Source organism: Dendrobium catenatum, unplaced genomic scaffold (genome assembly GCF_001605985.2).
Source record: "Dendrobium catenatum unplaced genomic scaffold, ASM160598v2 fragScaff_scaffold_390, whole genome shotgun sequence".
NCBI classification, from domain to species: Eukaryota; Viridiplantae; Streptophyta; class Magnoliopsida; order Asparagales; family Orchidaceae; genus Dendrobium; species Dendrobium catenatum.
Window position 1 is genome coordinate 8,259,334 of NW_021318852.1, and position 20,055 is coordinate 8,279,388.

At 34.0% G+C, this 20,055-nt stretch overlaps 2 protein-coding genes across 6 annotated transcripts in view; both read right to left on the bottom strand.

The window, feature by feature from the left end:
- Positions 1 to 20,055, bottom strand: part of LOC110112561 — a 35,214-nt gene that overhangs the window by 6,063 nt on the left and 9,096 nt on the right. Inside the window, exons 2-13 of one of the 4 annotated variants that reach the window (XM_028694080.1) lie at positions 8,612 to 8,836; positions 8,446 to 8,525; positions 8,336 to 8,370; positions 8,154 to 8,232; positions 7,945 to 8,023; positions 4,789 to 4,869; positions 4,535 to 4,680; positions 4,141 to 4,203; positions 3,890 to 4,049; positions 1,850 to 2,066; positions 1,460 to 1,561; positions 951 to 1,076 (exon numbers count right to left, since the gene is read on the bottom strand). In XM_028694080.1, coding sequence (XP_028549913.1) covers positions 951 to 1,076; positions 1,460 to 1,561; positions 1,850 to 2,066; positions 3,890 to 4,049; positions 4,141 to 4,203; positions 4,535 to 4,680; positions 4,789 to 4,869; positions 7,945 to 8,023; positions 8,154 to 8,232; positions 8,336 to 8,370; positions 8,446 to 8,525; positions 8,612 to 8,836 — 1,393 coding nt within the window. Of the gene's footprint in view, positions 1 to 950; positions 1,104 to 1,459; positions 1,562 to 1,849; positions 2,067 to 3,889; positions 4,050 to 4,140; positions 4,204 to 4,534; positions 4,681 to 4,788; positions 4,870 to 7,944; positions 8,024 to 8,153; positions 8,233 to 8,335; positions 8,371 to 8,445; positions 8,526 to 8,611; positions 9,239 to 20,055 lie in introns of those variants that run through there. The other 3 variants (XM_020844826.2, XM_020844823.2, XM_020844827.2) reach the window with 3 other exon arrangements.
- On the bottom strand, positions 14,506 to 19,699 carry LOC114578348 (protein FAR1-RELATED SEQUENCE 5-like). Of its 2 annotated transcripts, XM_028694078.1 has the most exons (7): positions 19,630 to 19,699; positions 19,457 to 19,557; positions 17,058 to 19,361; positions 16,680 to 16,849; positions 16,362 to 16,580; positions 16,089 to 16,152; positions 14,506 to 14,811 (listed from the first exon to the last, which is right to left on the bottom strand). In XM_028694078.1, the coding sequence occupies exons 3-7, from the start codon at positions 19,342 to 19,344 to the stop codon at positions 14,747 to 14,749; spliced, it is 2,805 nt and encodes a 934-aa protein (XP_028549911.1). In that variant the 5' UTR covers positions 19,345 to 19,361; positions 19,457 to 19,557; positions 19,630 to 19,699; the 3' UTR covers positions 14,506 to 14,746. The 2 variants fall into 2 exon arrangements, with proteins under 2 accessions (XP_028549911.1, XP_028549912.1); XM_028694079.1 differs by lacking the exon at positions 19,630 to 19,699 and having other exon boundaries at positions 19,457 to 19,609.

A 20,055-nucleotide genomic window follows, 5' to 3' on the forward strand; every position in this document is an offset into this window, starting at 1 on the left:
TATTTTATATTAATAATATATAAAAGAACGTATCTTGCTCATGGTGTGTTGTATCTTGCTCATGCTAAATTAAAAATATTAGCATTAGGTATTTTGATTATATATTTTATATTAATAATATATAAAAGAACGTATCTTGCTCATGGTGTGTTTTATCTTAACCTTCCCCTTCTCAGTTTCTTTCCCACATGAACCCCGCAAAAATTTAAATGGACTAATGAATAAACAAAGCCATTTTCTTCCATTCACACTCTCACTTTCCACGTGTGCCAATGGAAGAGCAAATTGCTAAGGTGACCCCAATAGAGTTCAATGGTTCCATCATCCAAGGAAGATTTTTTAAGGAATTTTAAAATTTTCCTACAAGCTTGCTGTTTACTTCGAAGGGTGTTAAATACCCTTTTGAGTTTTTATTGGGAAAGATAAAAGTGATACATTGCTAGTTTATTGGGAAAGATAAAAGTGATATTAATTCTATTGGGGTAAAATAGAAATTAGCAAGTTTTGCGAATATTTGCCAGTAAAAGAGAGAGTTAAACTGTACATTTAGAAGGATAGGGTTAATGTAAAAGACAACATTTGGATATTTTCTTGTCTTTTAACTGCTTTGAATCTTAGTTATTCAAAATTTGCAATGGAGGTTATTCTAAAAGACAACAGTGAGGGTAAGTGACTCTATCCTTCAAGCTACTTACTTTAGATATTGTTGGCAAAGCATCGCAAAACATCCAAACAAGGTTTGGACGAACTACTGTATATAATAATAAATAAATCATAATAATTTCAATTTTCATATTTTGCTAAATATGCGATAACAAAGAAATCAATCGAGAGCAACTATCATAGGATGAAATATTTTGATCTCAAATGATGATGGGATGAACTAATCCTATTCAACTATAATAGAAACACCCGAGAGTAAATTCAAAAAGCAAAAACATAAAATATACCAGCCACCACGTGGAGCGTCTGAATAAGAGCTAGGATCCATGGGGTCCAATTCATCATCCTCATTGAAAGCACGTTTTTTATAATCTTTTTTGCTACCTTTCCCAAATGGTGGTTTTGAACTTGTCCTGCAAGTCCAGAATTGGTACTGTCATCTACAAAGAAATGGAAATCATGGAATTACACTCAAATTGAAAATAATATTTCAACCCGCCAATTGGATAAGTATGCTAGTTCTGTGGAGTGCAAAGAATTATAGGCAAATTGAAAATCACACCTCCACTCTAAGGCTTCATTTGGGATGGCTTTCTTACTGCCTCTTAAAGCAATTTTTAGCATAAAAATTTTAATTTTTAAACTAAAAAACTATTTTAAGAAGCAATAAAAAAGCTGTCCCAAACGAAGCCTAAGATTAGATAAGTGTGCTACTATTATTCAGTGAAGATTCTCTAGACCCAGAAAGCTACTTGAGATAAACAAGAAAGTGAAGACGCTGAAATATGCCGCATACCGTTGCTTAGAAGCAGCTTTTGCAGGCGCTGCTGTACTATTACTCTGTTCCAAATAGTTCATATTCGAAATAGAATATTGTTGATAAGGAAGATTGAGAACCCTGGAATATGCATTACACGAGTTGTTGAGCTTAATATACATACAAGGCATTAGAGGGTAGAAACTCTACATACATGATAATAAGCAATAATCAAGACAGATAACTATCATATGCTAAATTAACATAAATTAAATGCCTCTAAAATAACTCAAAGAAAAATATAAGCTGCAAAAACAGAGTTACAACTGCTATGAAATATAGCAGTTATTTCTAAATTAACTTCAAGAAAAAATGAAAAATTCACTAACATTTTCTTCATACGGTAAGAAATGATATTTTTCAATATACCTGGTACAGTGATTGCAATAACCCCAAGCCTTAACTAGGCCAAGCCCCCATCCACCGCACCCCATGCATCTTGCATAATTTTGAGCTGGAACGACAGTTCCTGTAGGTTGATTTCTAGCAACTATGGGATCAACATGCTGTGGAATAGCCTTATTTACTGAACTTGGTTTCTCCCACTGTGTTGCATTTGTCTTCCTATTGTAATAGTATCTTTGACCTGAAACAAAATTTGTATATGGAGAAAAGAGATTAATAAATTACTCCAGCATAAATGTATTTTATTTATTTAGCAAGAGCTATGATAACATAAATAGGGATGTAAATATGAATTGAAAATCGACTATTACTTGAAAATCAAATTGACTTTTAACTCAGATCGAGCTCAGACCAAAGGCAAATAGCAGACTAATGAGCCAATTGATTTAGATCAAATTTGAATTTAGCCGAGTCTTGATCAGATGAAAATGTATACACATATATGTGTAAGTGCATATACACCAATATTATGCATGTTGGTCCTCCTTAGGAGAAAAAAAATTAATCCGATCAAAATCATTTCAGTTTTTGGATTGCATCAAATGCAGATTGAATTTAATGAGCCATGTATGGCTCAAATCAAGATCAAATGGATCGAGCCTATACTAGCTAGGCTTGGCATAAGATTAGATCGAATGACTTTGAGCCAATCTGGAGGTAGAGTCAAATCAATAGGAGCTCGGATGATTAAGAACCTAATAGTGAAGGAGCTCAGTTCAGACAATATTTTGTTGCTTTCTACATATGATCAGAAGTAAGGTGATGTTCAACCCTCCTCATTTTATGGTAAAATTAAACTATAAAAGTTTATGGAGACAACCCAAAAACAAAAAAGACAAACTAAACCTTCTTAATCATAAACAAAGATGTGCCAGAGCTCAACAGGCGAGCCAATAATAAAACAAGCGCCCTCATTCCCCATCTCTCTTCCTAAAATTGCCATGAAAGCAAGGTTCTAGTGCGGAGTTTAGACCATGTGTGGAACTGTTGAATCATTCCGGGGAAACAAGAGGTATAGAGGGGATTAAAAACAATCTAAAGCCAAGTGAGTTTTTTTTTTTTAATGGATATGTTCACCATCATTATGTGTAACCACTTGGTACAATAAAGAATGGTGTTTGTACCATATAATATCTTGGTCCGCGGTCATGTGGGATGGGTTAACCTCATATTCAACTCCAAATCATCTCTTCCGGAAAAGACTGTAAATAAAAGATAAAATAATAAAATACATCGACTACATCATGACATATGAATAAAAAATAGAGGTGCTGAATCGTGGCCGTCGATCTGCGATTTCGATGGCGATAAACATGTCGGTAGCGTCTGTCGATGTCCTCATCACCTACAAGCCAAGTATGGTCACTTTTCTTGCCCAAGCTCTCATTTCTCTCCAAGCAAGGTTAAGTTGGGCAGACCAAACTCCAAAGTAAAATCAAGATAACAGTGACAGGTTTGTGCTAGGCCAAATAAAGTTCCCCATAACCAAGCCTTATCCACAAAGGGAAGGCATGTCAGACTAAACTAATTTTGTGAAAAAACCAGCACCCTAGCACAATCCAAATATAGGTCCTGCCGGACAGATCCCTGAGCCTTGCCAAAGCTGTTGCATATCAGGCTAATTCAAAGGTGGCTACAGGGACAAAGATAAAAATGACAAGGATCGGCATCAAGAACACAAGAAAAGCTAAAGTTCTTCAAAGAAGAGGTCCAAACTGCGTTCTTAATAATGCTAGATGTTTGAAAATCATAACAAAGTAACTAACACAGCATATAATGCAGACACAACTTCGATGCTTAAGAATATTTTTTACTAAGCTAATCTATTTAGATCATTCTTTATCAACAGTGGTAAGATTTATGCTTCCAATAAGCATCTCTTCATTGTTTTCTAGAAAAGGAATGGCATTTAACAGGACACATTTCCGCTAGAATTATTTATACTCAAGTCATACTTCTGATAAGTTATTTCCAATCAAAACATATCATGGTTTTAACACATACCTGTTGATTCATCCAATCCCTCTTCCCAATCTTGAGGAAGAGTTGAAAAAGCATCAGGCTGTTGAGGCCTAGCAAATTCACTAGGATGTTCCCATTGGCTTTCACCAGTTTTCTCATTATAAAAATATGGTGTACCAGTTTCTGGGTCATTTGCCTTGGCCTAAATAGATAGAAAACATAATTCAGTGCTCACCTGTGAAAGTTTTAGAAATAACAATCGTCTGGAAAGCATAACCCATAAAATTACACACCCAACCAGGAGGCAACGTCAACACAATTTTGCTATCAGCAGGCCGATCTTCGAATTTCTGTAACTAAGAAAAAAGGTGTTTATTTTAATTTTTAAATAATGAAAAAAGAACTTACTGATGAGTCATATAAAAAAATCATCAACAACATCATCATCAATAGAATTCTTTTTGTGCTTCCTCCATGTATAAATATTGCATAACTATGGTTGTCCAGAATAAAAGAAATTACAGAAGTAAAGAATGTTTTTTCTCCACAAAAACCAAACATTAAAGTGAAAATGATAAAACAGAATATGCTAGACGGCACCAAAAAGAAGGATGAAAACAAACATCAAAAATAGAATTATGAAAAAATATAACCATCAAACATGAACAAAACAAGAGATCAACATACATTTTCAAATGTGGTTGGTTCATCATTTGTCTTTTCATCTCTAAGAATACCCCTCGCTTTCAATCTTTGCTTAAGATAATCAGGCAACTCCCTTCGAGCATCCTTTGAAGCTACCAAGCTTGATTCACGGTTTTCATCTTTGGCTTCTGATTGTAAAAATAAAAAGAATAAAAATGAAAAAAAAAATCAATGAACTATTCCAGAAGCATTGGCTATTTAGAGAGAAAGAACTTAACAAACAAAATGAAACTTACCAGTTTGGATATTTAAGGGCCTTGCAGCATGATATGCTCCACCGCCAGGTACGCCATATCCATTGCCAATTTCCACGTTATCTATATTTTATAACAGTTATGAAACCCATAATATAAGCTTTTCAATATCAGTTGGTCAAAACCAAAAGAAGAAATCATGTAATAAGCAATGAAAAAAGTCGGTAAAGGCTATAAATATCTCTTTAACATGCAACATATATAATGAAAGGGGAGAATAACATATAAAAATTACATTCAGATCATGTGGTAGGGGACTCTTTCACATTGGTCTACATTTATAATTATTAATTAGTTACCTAAGGTGAATAAAAGGTCGTTCTTATACCCCTACCATGCCATTTTTTTTTTAACAAGACCACTCACTACACTCAGTGTTTATTTCCATAAAAAATTTTAATCATATGGAATAAAGTAATTTTAATCACCTTTAAGTCTTATTCATGGCCCTTCCTAAGAATGTAAATCCTAAGCACATTAATCGTAAATCCATTAAATTAAAACTAGGGCCTCCTAATAAATGTAACCCCAATCTAAACTAAAATCAGGGCACCTTCCATGATAATAGGCCATTAATCAAAATCAAAATTTCCAACCAAACCCCCATCTTAGATACACTTCTTCAAGCCGAGCTAGAGTTCCTTGACAATTGATAGTCCATCATGCCTCCAAGTTCTTGTAAATTATGTCTAGCACCTCAAAACCACAAGCGATCATGCTATGTGCCTTTGAATAATTCAATAAAACTAATAAAGTCAGCCCCCTACCAATACACGAGTTGACATCAACCTCAAAAGAACATCTAAGACACAATTTCACCTCGATCTACTCAAGTCGCCTAAAATAAGACAACACATTGTTATTAAATAGGATCCTTGGATGTTATAGCTCAAAGCCCTTAAGTATTGCAAAACTAACTCCGTTTGTACACCTAAGATGATGAAACTATGAAGTCTTAATCAATGTTATAGCACAATCCCTTAATCATTCTCCATTTAATTAAATTGGCATCTAACTATTAAAGCTAAGCATAAATTACAACCTAAGATACATCCATAATCAAATATGCTCTGAGCAGGAGGAGCAATTAACTATAAGAGTTTGACACATAAAAAATCTAGATCCCCTATACAAATAAGCATTGATCCAAAATCAAGGGAAATCTTTATGAATTAAACCTAATTTACCTAAAGGAAAACTACACATGAGTTCTTTCATCACATCAAAGAGGGCCAATCAATTTGTTATAGAAAGAATAAGTCACTCTGATGAGATTCACTAATGCAATCATTTCAACTACATTCAATATTTGTTAATATGAGACTCATTTATATTTTGCAATTGACCATGGAAGAATAACTCGATGTGATAAGATCACTAACACAATCACTTACTTTGCTAATGTGACTCTATTTTATATTTTTCCTTCTTGAAATATAACCAAATATCCCTGCATCATCTTAACTAGTTTGATGATCTAAATGGATCATGATAAGCATTCAAATTTAAGGGATACTAATCAGGATCTACTTTTCAACATATTCATTCTAAAACCAAAGAAGGCAAATCTCTAAGGCAAACCCATGTCATGCAAATTAAACAGTGCCATCGCAACTGCTAAAACTTGTTTACTTCATTACTCCAAATCTTGCCTAAGAACATAAAGCACATTACGCAAGACAGTTGCTTGGTAATGTGCAATTTATGAAACTTCTGGGATTCACCACAACTCTTTTGAAGTTCAGATACTTCAAAAAAAATTTCCACTTTTGTTTAGATTAGTGTAAAAATCAAGAAACTTCTAAGGCCCATAGCCTCTATTTCTGTCTACACAACACCAAAGAAAAAAAAGATCAGTTAATTCTCCCTTCTCAAGGGAAATAAGTTGGAGGTTTTTGAATTTTTCATGACAATTGGTTAGCATAAATCCAGGAAAAATCAAACAACCATGTCAATATTTAAGTTTAACATCCTTCCTGCACCTAATGTCTTATCAAATCACCACACATTCTAAAGCACAGAAGGCATCAACCATTCAGTGCCAGCTACAGGCTTCAACTAATTTTCCAAGCTTTCTTGTTTGTCCTCATAACTTGTGGCGCACGTACAGACACATCTACCTTGTCAATATAGACTGTCATTCATTCTAAAATTGATGAGTAAAGTTAATGAAATAAATATAAATTGCGTATAAACAAGCAAATGAATCAAGATAAGTGCTAAGAATTTCAAACAGACCAACAAAATGCACACGAGACTAGGGGTAAAGACTTAGAAATTAGTGTACTTCAATTCAAGATATTTGAGCCTCATAAAACTATTGAACAGACTAAACCTTTTAAGACATGAGGAAATGGTTAGGTCAAGTGAAATCTACAATTCTCTTTATTAGGATGGTAATAAACTTCCAAGCAAAAATAAATGAAGATAGAAATAAATACACCAAAAATTGCAATCACAACACAAATGATTGTACTTCATTGATATTCACCTACGTCAGCAACTCGAGGAAGGTACGTAATGAATTTATTAGAATTAGGTAGGTAGTAGATAGAAACATGTACACGTTAGATAGAAATTTTTATCATCATACCTTAACACCTTTAATATAGAATCCTATACTCTGTTGCTATCTTCAGAAAGCATATATGAAAACATGTCATAATTTCATACAACAATATTAGAGAGAAAGCTTATTGCTACCAAACCCTCCTATAAACGATATAATGTTGTATCTACAAATTGTCTTCACTAAAATATTGCCATAACCACACATGATATTTATTTATCTTTATACTTCTAACTTGGTTTTGATCTGGATCATAGTTACATTATCTCTTCCTCAGAACCATGTAATCAAAATATAAGACATCAATTTTTACAATCCTGCTGAATGGAAGTACTTTCTTTCTAGAAATTATCATCTATCAATAAATACACTGACTGAACTTTTGCCACCATTTCAAAGAAAAGCGATACAAATATCTCAATTCATCGGCATAACATAGTATCCTTCAACTGAGCATAAGGCAAAGAACGCCCTTTTCACATTCCCATGGCAAGTGCCACGAAATTGAACGGCTGAATTGAAAGTAAATGCTGACAACCTAAAGTAAACATGTAACGTAGGAAACTAACCATTCTCTTGATGGAAAGATTTCCCACGTTTGCTTGACATTTCTGCACGATGTTGGCTAGTCATCTTCAATATATGTTCCTATAGCAGCATAAATGAGAAGTATTAATTCTAGCAATACCCAGAAACTGGAGCACTTAACATATGTAAAAAGGAACTAGGATTAAAAATAATGAAAAAAAAAAAAAAGAGAAACATTCAGGTTGCTCGCCTTCAATGCATTGGGGTCACACCGTCCAGAGAGAATATCTTGACTATCCTCTTTGGCCCCATTTTTTCCTTTAGCAAATCTGTAATGAACAAGAAGAAACTATAGTAATAATACCAAAGCGATACCATTCATTACACAAATACATGACTAGCATAAGAGCTTGTGGACAAATATTGGCTAACCTTTGATTATGTATGACTTGTTGTGTTGTAATTTCCTGTGCAGCACAGTAGTCGTTTGTTTAACATTACAAGAAGTGCCAAAGATAAAACTCATTCTGGGTAAGCCATACCTGCTCACGAAGCACTGCATCTTGGGCAGCAGATTCGATGTCAGTAGAACCTCTAGCACACAAGCTGGGGCATTTAAACTCTGAAGAAGAAAATTAAAAAAAAAAGTGCAAACAAAGCTTATATTCAGATGCATTGACTGATGGAGACACGTTTAGATATCAATACCAGCTGAATCCCCTTTTTGCTCAATTACCCCCTTGTCCACAGCAGCTTCAGCCATTGAATGCAGATCCATAGTGCTTTCACCAAGGCAGTTTGAGTTCAGCATATCATGCGGAGCCATACTAAATGGATTATAGGGCTTGACTATATTTGCTGGAAAAGTTAAACTAGCATCTGATGTCCCAGATTCTGTTCCAGGTATCCAAGTGTTCAACTGTGTAGCACCACCTGATTGACTAAGAGAATTAGCCATTACATGGTCTGTTTGATTCATGTCTGAGTTCCATGAATTGCTAGGTTGATTTTGTATTTTATTTGGTAAGGAATAGGAGTGTTGTGTAGCAACACCTGGAACAACTGGTGAAGATTCATGAACAGAAACATGCTGAGTTGTCTGAAAGTGTGGATAAAGGTTCTCGACAGAAGGTGATACTCCATTGGATGAATTGACGGGGAAAAGGTTTTCAGAGAATATAGGATATCTTGCGTGCTCAGTATTGGTGGAAGACATTTGCGGAAAAGGGAAAGGCGGATTTGGATTGGTAGGATATGATGTAGGTGGTAGCAGATTTGCACCAGGTGGTGGTGGTTGTTCTGTATATCCAACCATGATTCATCAATGTTGTGCTCCTTACATGAGAGTTATTAACACAATCAGAGGAAGAATGAAAAGAGCGAGACAATCCCAATCAGCAAAGCAGCTAACAGCTCATGTTATTTGGTAATAGTATCAGAGAAAATTATGAATCAAAATAAAACTACAGCAGCTATCCTGTTTATTTGAATCACAGACTACCTCAAAATAAGAACTAATAAAAAACGCTTGGATATACATCCTTTAAAAAATTATAAAAAAATCAAACAGGCGCTAAAAGATTCATGAAACCACATGGAGCAACCAATTGCTCAAGCATAGCATCTGCTGAACATATGAAATTCAATTAAAAGAGCAAAACGAATCAGTTAAGATTGGTAACCAAATTAGAGGGACATATTCAAAACAGCTGCCGATGCATTAGATCTTCCAATATAACTTAATCCATTTGTCGACTCATATGGCATAATGTAACCTCAATAGTATTAAAAGATGGTACAACAACAACAACATTAAGCCTTTGTCCCACTACTTAGGGTCGGCTACATGAATCCTTTTTCGCCATTGTGTCCAGTTAAAAGTCAAATTCTCATTTAAAACTAATAAAGAAAGAACATTTCTAATAATTTCTAACCAAGTCTTTTTAGGTCTACCTCTACCTTTCTTAACATAAGTCAAATCTAATACCTCAACTTTCCTAACCAGGTCATCGCAAGGCCTCTGTTTAATGTGACCAAACCATCTAAGGCGACTATCTCTAATCTTAAAAGATGGTAAACCAGTAAAATCACTGAAATTAATTTCCATAAATGAGTGATTTAAAATTGGTCGTGAGCATGCTTTAGCCTTGTAAGTCCATAAGCTTGCATTAAAAATGGCATAAATATGATGGTAAACAGAATCCAACAAGATGCAAATAATTTGTTTGGAAAAGCCAAGAACAGATTTCAGATATATGTAGAAGTTACAAGGTTAATTCTTCTCATGAGGCAAATGATAATGATGATGATGATTCAAAGGTTAATGGTGTAACTACAAGCCTCCTGAAAAAACAATAAAATATGGAATTGTATATCTTTATAGTGGCTACACTGATATTACTAGGAAAATAAAACTATAATCAAATATTACAAAAAGGCTCGTGGGATATATAATATCACCAACAAAAGTTTGCATCTCTATATCTTCCAACAAACATAGATCTTACTCTTTAGTATTCTAAATGACATGGTGGATGAAGACTGTTAGCATACCATGCTATTAAGTATCAAATGACAGGATAAAATGGTATGTTTATGTCTTAGAAAACAAATTAGGATGATAGTTAATTATATAAAAGTTAAAAAAATTAAGAATGAGATTCTAAGCGGGGCCTCCACTTATGTCCTGGACATGATGTGATTGTATGATAAATTAGCTTGAGGATATCCTGTCTATAAGGTCACAAAACATCAATAAAAGCGTTGCTAAGTTGATGCAACATGTATTGATCCACCTGGTCCATGTAACTAAATATTACTTGGTTGCTTACACAATGTTTGAATTTGAAAACAATTAGTCCTTTGGCCTTCTGACTTTCAGGAAGAAGTGAAAACCATGAAAGGTAACATAATGTGGGCTTTTGATCTTATTCAAAGAAAGTGAAACTCGTCAGAAATGTCAAATCCTTATGTATAATGAAATTGACACCTTGAACTCTTAGGCAGTCAAATTAGCAATCCTCGAGCACATAATGATAAGAATTTCACTCAAATAAGATTGTTCTGGTTGAGCCACTAAGATTTTCAGAAAAATCATTTTGATTCCCCGTGTAGAATATAGCGGTCAGAAGAGGTAACTTCATCCAGTAATAGAAAGCGACATAAGAGAACCTATATATACATATAAACTAGTACGAACATCTATCACAAGAACCTACTAAAATTCACTTCAGATAAGGTTTGGTCGAAAAATCTGACATTCACAACAAATTGTCAATGCTTGTTAGAGAAACAACGAAAGACAACATACAGAAGAGCAATTTTTACCAGTAAAGTTCTAGGTTTCAGTCTAAGGAGCTGTTTGGATACAGGATTTAAGCAGGATTTGAACAACATTCAAGTTAAATCTTACCAAAAGCCAAACAAAGCATCCCCCAAATCTCGCGTTAGGTTAAATCCTGAGATAAAAGCGTTTTCCCCCTTTTGGCCTTAAATCCCGATTACGAAATCCGGGAGTTCAGCGGGAGAATAGTGAGGAAAAAACTTTTCTTCCGTTCCCACGGGCAGCCGGCCGATAAGGTCTGTCGCAGGAGAGAACAAAGGAATACAAAAGCTAAGGAGAACTACAGATGCTACGCTCCTTCACGCGAAACCCATGCTGCAAACGAAGAAATGGCTGTGCAGAAAGCAAACCCTTGAGAGGCCTAAGGCTGCACGAAGAACACACACGAAAACCATTGAAAGGAGAAATTATAGGAAGTGCAAAGGCAATGAGAGAAACAAAAAAAAATATGAAGATTAGTTTTAAAAAATAATTATTAGTTTCTGTTATAGCTATTAATTAACTAAAATATTAATTAAAATAATATTATTTGATGTTTGTATAAAAATTACTGTATTAATTAATTAATAAAAATATTAACTTATACTAATGGATATTATTCATAATTTAAATTTTTATAAACATTTTTCATTAATATAATATTTTATTATTAATAATTAATTGGGATATTCGATTCAATTAATCTAATTAGAATTAATTTTTTTTAATTTAGGATTTGTATTTTATTAGTTTAATAATACTTCAATTAATAAATGGCTGACATATTAATATATAATAAATAAGATTAAGTATGATTTAATTAATTTCATTATAATGAGATAATATGCATTAAATTCATCATCAATAATTATTATTAAAAGTTTATTTGAGTCAACAAATTAAAAAATCTTGAAATAAATATTCAAACTATTCATCAAAATTTAATGGAATTTAATCTCTATCATATTAAGTTGGATACGAATTTAAAACTTTATAATGAGGTTATATTTATTATTATTGTTTAAGTTAATAATATTCTCAACAATTGTTATTATTTTCTTAGATCATTATTATACATTTATTTAACAACTATTGTTTATTATTTAAAAATATATATGATAAGAATTTAATTTATAAAAATATATCTACTATAATATATCAATAAAAATTTTAAAATTTATTTTTTCTACAATAAATTTACAACCAACTTCATAAAAATTGTAATCATCTATAGATGATTTAATTCTGGCTATAAAATCCTTATTTTGATAACCTACTATTCAAATTGACTTCATTATAACTTTCTTGCAAGGCACTATTGGTACCAATGAGGCTTCATACAAAACCAAACTTACTTGAGACTCGTCTTCTTTTAGGGTTGACTCAATAGCAAAGTTTGTCAATACATATACCTTGATGGAAGCCCAAGGTAGGCGCACAATGTTGTATTTGTTTTACTTGGATTCCCACTTCACTAGCTTATTATATAGTTCTTGTTAGATTGGCTTATTAGTAAACACTGAAATTTTGATGTGCTTATAAGTATCTGGCTGAGTCATGACTCGAAAAAAATAAGTGTGGGTAGTAATTTTTCTATCAACGAGTATTAATACTCTTTATTATGCTAATTTAATGTTTGGGTCATATTTAATATACTACTTTGTCCGAGGCCTTAAATAGGGAAGCATTTTGTTTGCTCAAATGAAAAATAAATTTGTTGAGCCAAACTATAATGTTCAAAGTTTGTTCGAAATCTCAAAATCATCTCTATCACATATGTTAACAATATCATCAATGCATAGACATTTCAATTCATAAAATAAAACTTGGAATGTCTCTTTCGAAGAATCCCTCTCAAGATCTGTACATCCTTTTGAGTATCCATTTATCAATATATTTTCTTGAATAAAAACTTTAATATTAGTTATAAAAGCATTTTATGGTTCCCGGTATGAAAGGATGGTGAGGAGATTGGAAATAGACCTTCTTGGTGCATTTATTATAGCAAGGAATATATGAAATTTAATATGATAAAGGATCTCAAAACCTATCATTTCAAAATATTAAATTGTTTATAAAGGTTTAGTTTATGTTTTAAAGATGGATGCTAATATAAATGCAATGGTAAAATTGAAGGGGGAACACAACAAATAATCAAGTAAGTAATATTGTATTGCTTACTCATTGCTTTCCTTTTAAAAAGGCTTTTTGCATCCACTAATACGCATCTATTGTATTCATATTATCTCATATAGTGAATATTCTACCCTCAACACTCTTTATAGCACTCTTTATAGGCTATAACTAGTTGGAAGAAAACTTGCCATTTCTCTCTACCTACCTCTCAGCTCAAACTTTATAAAGGATTGGTTCCTCTAAAATTAACACTAAGAAGGTAAAAGAAAAGGAAAGTAAGTTGTATGGATGGGTTGTCACAGCCTCACCCAAATCTATTTTGATTGTAAAAGCAGCTTGACTGGAGGTCACAATGTCAAGCTTGGAGGAATGATAGATCAAGGTTTTATTTGGGACGGCTTTCTTCTTGCTTCTTAAAGCTGTTTTTTAGTACAAAAATTAAAAAATTTGTACTAAAAAGTCGCTTTAAAAAGCAGTAAGAAAGCCGTCCCAAACGAAATCCAATGGGCAACTAGAGTGCTTTGTATGCCACAACTTGAATGAGGAAGCTATAAACAATACTGAACTAAATTAATAAAGCATCAGTAATTTGGGCAATCTAACAAACCGATTGGCCAATCATTCATTTTATGCTTTCTATGTGAATATTTTAGTACACACATTTTTTAAAAGCAACGAAAAAATAGCATTCAAAAACTGTCCCATACGAAGCCTTAACCGAAGCATAGAGAAATGAAAATAGCTTGCTAATGAACCAAAAATCAGAAATGAAAATGAGATCTCAATAATCTGATAATCTTAATCAATCCCGAGAATACAAATTAATTTCTTCATATCTATGGCACAGCATACTCAAACAAAATTTGATATTTTTACTAAACTCAAAAGAGTAGAATTACCATCAAAGTTACACAAAACTAAAGCTCCGTTTGGGACGACTTTCTTACTGCTTCTTAAAGTGGCTTTTTAGTATAAATTTTTTTTATTTTTGTACTAAAAAGCCGCTTTAAGAAACAATAAAAAAGCCGTTCCAAACGAAGCCTAAATCATCAGTTATACAGTATCAATGGTCTGAGCTAAAACAAATTTCAGGTAAAAATAAGGAGCTTAGTTTAATCAATGCAATACCAGTTCAAACATCTCATGAGGGTCCAATCTAATCAACATATCTGCCATTTTTATGGTTTCTAATTGTAGAATTCACTGAAAGTGCAAGAAAAAGAAAAAAAATTACATTTACAAAATTGAAAATTACAAATGTTCGATGAAAAGTGGCATTTTGTATTAACAGTCACAATAAAATAGACCACAGGTCATAATGCCCATGCCTCAGAAAAAAGGAAAATGAAACTTTTTACATATCCAATATCCATGAATTCTCTGCTTTAACATGGGCATCTCTGCGTTCTGACTATTGGATAAAGCTCCTCTTCATAAGAAGCCCAATTATCTAAAGAGAGAACACAAAAGGAAATATGGAGTCCCATCAATCAAGAAATCAAGTAAATCCTTAAATTTCAGAAAGATGAGAATACAACAAAACTATGATGTAAATAGTAGCACTACATTTTTTATGCAAAGCATTAAGTATAACCATATTAGAGTGATCAAATGCTTGGGTCGATTTGGATTTTTCTTTAAAGAGCTGGATTGGAACTGAAAGAAAATACTGCAATAAGTGCAGTTAAATTTGGTTTTAATTACTGTGTGCTGGTTAGGAAAGTAGATTTATTAGATTTGACTTATATTAAGAAAGGAATAGGTAGACCTAAAAAGACTTGATTAGAAAATATTAGAAATGACTTTTCTTTATTAGATTTAGATGAGAATTTAATCCTTCCAGGACACAATGGAGAAAAATGATTCATGTAGCCGACCCCACATAGTGGGATAAAGACTTGTTGTTGTTGTACTTTGTGTGCCGGTTAATAATGAAAATGACTTTGCATAGAACTTCTTAGCCTGATCACCTTAATATATATAATGTATTAGCTAATGTTTTTTCTTTTCTAAGTTATGCATTTATCTAGATTCCTTAAGTTGAAAGGTTTTAAGCTTAAATATGGAATTCTGGTTTTTAAGCTTAAATCATAACAAAAAAAAATTGAAAGATGTAAGGGTTCTTGGAACATCAAACCATCAGTTATTATACATACTATTTCAATCCCGCAAATGAGAGAAGAAAAAGAAACTGCCAAAACCTGCAGCTTTTGTTGAGGGATCCTGAATTACTAGTTAAAGGTCCATGCATTGACTGTCAAGATAAAGCAATAGTGGTCAGAAGTTCCTGTGTTCATTTTCATTAAAGATTTGTACATTCATAACCACAAGGTTTAAATAGGTACACTGTGAGAAGCACCAACTTTGGCTTCAGTTAAATTGGCTTAAGAATGAAACTAACTGCCACTACATTTAACAAACTATACATATCAAGGTACATGTTTAAGCTGTTGCTAGGATGACAGGAGCATAATCTATACCATAAACAAAAAAGGAGATGGGGGACATGAGTGATGGTTTATACAGTAGTTAATCAAACCAAGGAACACTCAAAAGTGCTAAAGAAAAATAGAATCTGCAGCCTTATCTCGAAAGTTCACAAGCAAAATCTCTGACTTGTTCCGGTATTCCATATGCGGGCTTACTCAATTACCTGGAAGTTGACATAATCTATTAATACTCCAAATATTCAGAAAGTTACTGCAAAGTATCACTTTATCTGCTTACCTTTGTTGATGTCAAAGTTTAGCTTGCGGGATAATGATTGATGCTGATTTGAAACAGTTGTGTGCTGAAACAAAGATTAAGCAAAATCTGTTGTATAAAGTTAATGACCATGGAGAAGCATAACAGTACTAAGGCTTCGTTTGAGACTGCTTTCTTAATGCTTTTTAAAGCAGCTTTTTAGTACAAAAATTTATTTTTTGGACTTAAAAACTGCTTTTAGAAGCAGTAAAAAAGCCGTCCCAACCGAAGCCTAAATGTTCATAATCCTCTTACCATTGGTGGATCCAAATGACGTTGAGGCATACCAACATTTGAAACAGTGTGGGTTGGAACAACCCAACTAAGGTAACTACTGTTCTGCCCTTGCATGAGTGGCATTGGTACACTGATGGATGCCCGGCCCCTAGTAGCACACCATGCCAAGTTAGGACTATTTGCTCCTTGGGATGCAATTGTATGGTCAAATATGACTTGTGAAGGAGTAAATGATTCCTGCAGTACATATTGTATATAGATTAAGATATATGCATGTAACATTTACCATACAATGAAGCATGACATAGTTTTGCAATAAGTGCATAAAGGCTAAACCTGTGGAGGCAATCCTGTATCGGGTGGGAACGATGCACATCCGGAAATTCCAGAAGGTTGTGCTGGAATGACACTGCAATATGCAGTGGCAGTTTCTCTATAAAATGGCGGAACATGTGTGGACTCCTCAACCATTGCTCGAATTGATACATTGTTAGTTTGTCCTGTAACTGAAAAATATATAAGTGATAGATGTGAATGGAAAACAACATGGGATAAAGCAAATGAAAATTGAGATTGAGGTTTTGTTTGGGAAGGCTTTTTTATTACTTCTTAAAGCAACTTTTTAGTATTAAAATTTTAATTTTTATACTAAAAAGTTACTTTAAGAAGCAGCAAGAAAGCCGTCCCAAACGAAGCCTGAATGCTTGTTTATACTTTGGGAAGGGTGTGATGAAATGTCAGCTTGGCCTGAAATGCAGCTTGGTTGATCTTTCCCTTTCAGCTTTTTATCAAGGACACCCTTTGATTGATATTTTCTCCCTCTCCGTTTCTTCCTTGTTTCTGATGTATCCTGATGCAGTTCTTCAAAAATATCCAGCTCTTCTGTTTGCCTATTCAATGCTGGATTATGCAACAAATTCTCCACTTCCATCATCAGCTTATCCACATCACGTCCAAATTTACCCAAAGCCACTTTGGAGCATGAGTTCTTCAAACAAATTGTAATAGCCTTGTGACAGACTCGGCTGTACTGCAGCATCAGTAGAGATTCATTAGCATTGGCTTCAATGATTGACTGAAACTTATCATTCATGATTCCATCATTTGCATATTTTGTCCATCTCTTCAGAATGTAATGACGTGGGAGATGAAGGATATTGTTGTTATTCAGAACTTTCAATGCATGCATGCATAAAATTCCTGTAGACTCAAACTTCTTACAGCTGCAATTGACGGTATAATTAGAAGGGCTAAATTCAACAAGTCCATAACAACGCTTCTCAGGAAGGGAAACCCTGAACATATACATCATTTCATCCGTGCGAATAAGTTCACAGAGGCATGAAAGCTGCCCTTTGAACTCAACTTCAAAGTCCCTATATAATAGCCTAGTATAAGATTCTGCGGCTTCATTGAGCATGGGCATATCAACCAGTAACACTGGTTTACTTTGCTTTGATCTAAAGTCTTCTTGTAGTTCCTTCTCATGGTACTGAAATAATGAATTGGAATATTGCTCGATAAATTTTGAGAGAGATAATTTTCTGTTGAAATACTTCCTGAAGTGTTTCTTCATGATATCATTCCACTCCAAAGTGATCATACTGGCACAAAATGTATTGCCATTGTAGACATAGGCCCATTTCTCACGAGCTCCAAATAGATCATCGAGGTATGAGTTTCCAGCAAGATCATACTTGTTAAGCAACGTAATCCATCCAGAATGGAAATCTTCTTCAGAACTACATTCATAAATATAACTTTTAAAATCCTTCTGAAAGTTGGAGTCGCTGCTATATAAATGAGAAAGGTTTTTAGCAGCATTTTGCAATATGTGCCATAAACAAAGACGATGGGATGAGTTAGGTAATGTCATAACTACAGCTCTATCAATTGCAGCGCACTGATCTGTAAGGATTGTTTTTGGTTGGCAACCTGACATTGCAGCCATAAATGTCCTGAATAACCACACAAATGATTCTGTTGTTTCATCAAGCAGTAAAGCAGAACCAAATACTACAAGTTGTTTGTGATGGTTTACCCCAATAAATTGGGCAATTGGAAGGTCATTCTTGCTCATTCGATAAGTTGTATCAAATAATACCACATCACCAAAGTAGGAGTAGTCGAGTATTGATCTTGCATCTGCCCAAAAAATGTTAGTCACTTGTTCTTTGTCATCTAGTTGTGTTCCATAAAAAAAAGATGGATCCTTCAACTGCTTTGCTCCCAGAAAGTCTAAAAGCATTTGCATTTCCCCTTTATCAAGCTCTCTCATCCTGTTGGTATGAAGATGGCTGCTTTGAACCCTTAAAAGAAAGCCTACAGGGGATTCACTTTCAGGATCTTGTTCTCCGGAAACACCATCAGCAGATTTTGCTAAAGTACTATCGGTTTGGTTCACCTGTTGCCCATCCTGAGCAGCTAATAACAGCCTCCGATGAGATCTTAACAAGTGCGCTTTGCTTGGGCGTATAAGTGGATGATTGTGCTCCTTTATGACTTTGTTCACAACCCATACTCCATCACGGTTCACTTTGTACTCAATCCGAGCCATGCAATTTGTTCTGAAAACTGGACGAGGTTTTCTTGTGTTATGTGTGGAATGCTTCTGACGCGTGCCTTCGTAGCTGCAAAGGTAAACCCTATCCCGTATGGTACCATCTTTTCTTCTACCAAGATGACCCTTTCGTACGCTAAAACCTTTCCGCTTTGCATATTTATTATAAACTTCATAAGCCTGCTCTTCAGAGTAAAATACCATACCAACTTCAGGCTCCAGGTGCATACTGTCCTCAGCTATCGCTGATGGATCTTCAGGGTTTACATGACCAACATTGAATTGTGCCAAAGCTTGAATTGAATTCAATACCGCATTATCCCCAGATGCACAATCTTTTGAACAAGTATCTGCCCTATCGTCGTAGTTATCTTTTTCGCCAACCGAATCTTCGCCGGTTTCAACAGTCCCGTCATCGTAATAAGAATTTGATGACTCCATTACACATAAACAGTCCACTGAAAACAGTAAATGGTTAAATGTTTCTTCCAGATAGTGAAAATCGCATTAGCAGAAAATAAGATATAGAAGAAAGAATGCTCACAGCCCATACATGTTCTGATTTATCATGCACTTGCAGGTAGATTATCTAAAATTTATTAAACAGCAGTTACTGATTTGCTAGAATGTAAGACTCCATGAACACAGCAGCATCTAACAAAAAATAGAAGAATCCTTAATAACAAATAAATAAATAAATAATGAGGATATGAGTTCTAGTTTTACCTCTCCTCTGCTAACACAGTCACTTCAGTTTTTTTGCTCTTTCTAATGAACTTTAACATGCTTAGGGCATCTCCAACCGAAAAACCTATTTTTCATTTCAAAATGCAATTATTCATCTCCAACTGAACTCTACTTCTAACACCAAATAAGAATATTATGTGTACATTCTTTCTCATCTCTATTTTTATATTTATTTTCAACACAAAAAATGCATTTCTGATGAATAGTGTGACGCCAATATTGGTGTCGTATTGTTTACGTGCGAGATAAAATACAAAAATGTGTTTCCATTTGCCATTCAGGTGGTTGCTCGCGGGATTTGAAAATGGGCCAATGGTATTCGGTTAGAGATGCCCTTAAGAAAGAACATGCTTGGAATAATTGCTCTCTTTAATGTCTTTTTGCTTGTAACCATGAAAACTTGCA

Excerpts from the sequence above, each read along its gene's own strand:
- LOC114578348 (XM_028694078.1), bottom strand. The coding sequence starts at position 19,344 with ATGGAGTCATCAAATTCTTATTACGATGACGGGACTGTTGAAACCGGC. Across the intron at positions 16,581-16,679 it reads ATACAGGATTGCCTCCACAG|GAATCATTTACTCCTTCACA; the intron begins GTTTAGCCTTTA and ends TATGTACTGCAG. Across the intron at positions 16,153-16,361 it reads GTCATTTGGATCCACCAATG|CACACAACTGTTTCAAATCA; the intron begins GTAAGAGGATTA and ends TCTTTGTTTCAG.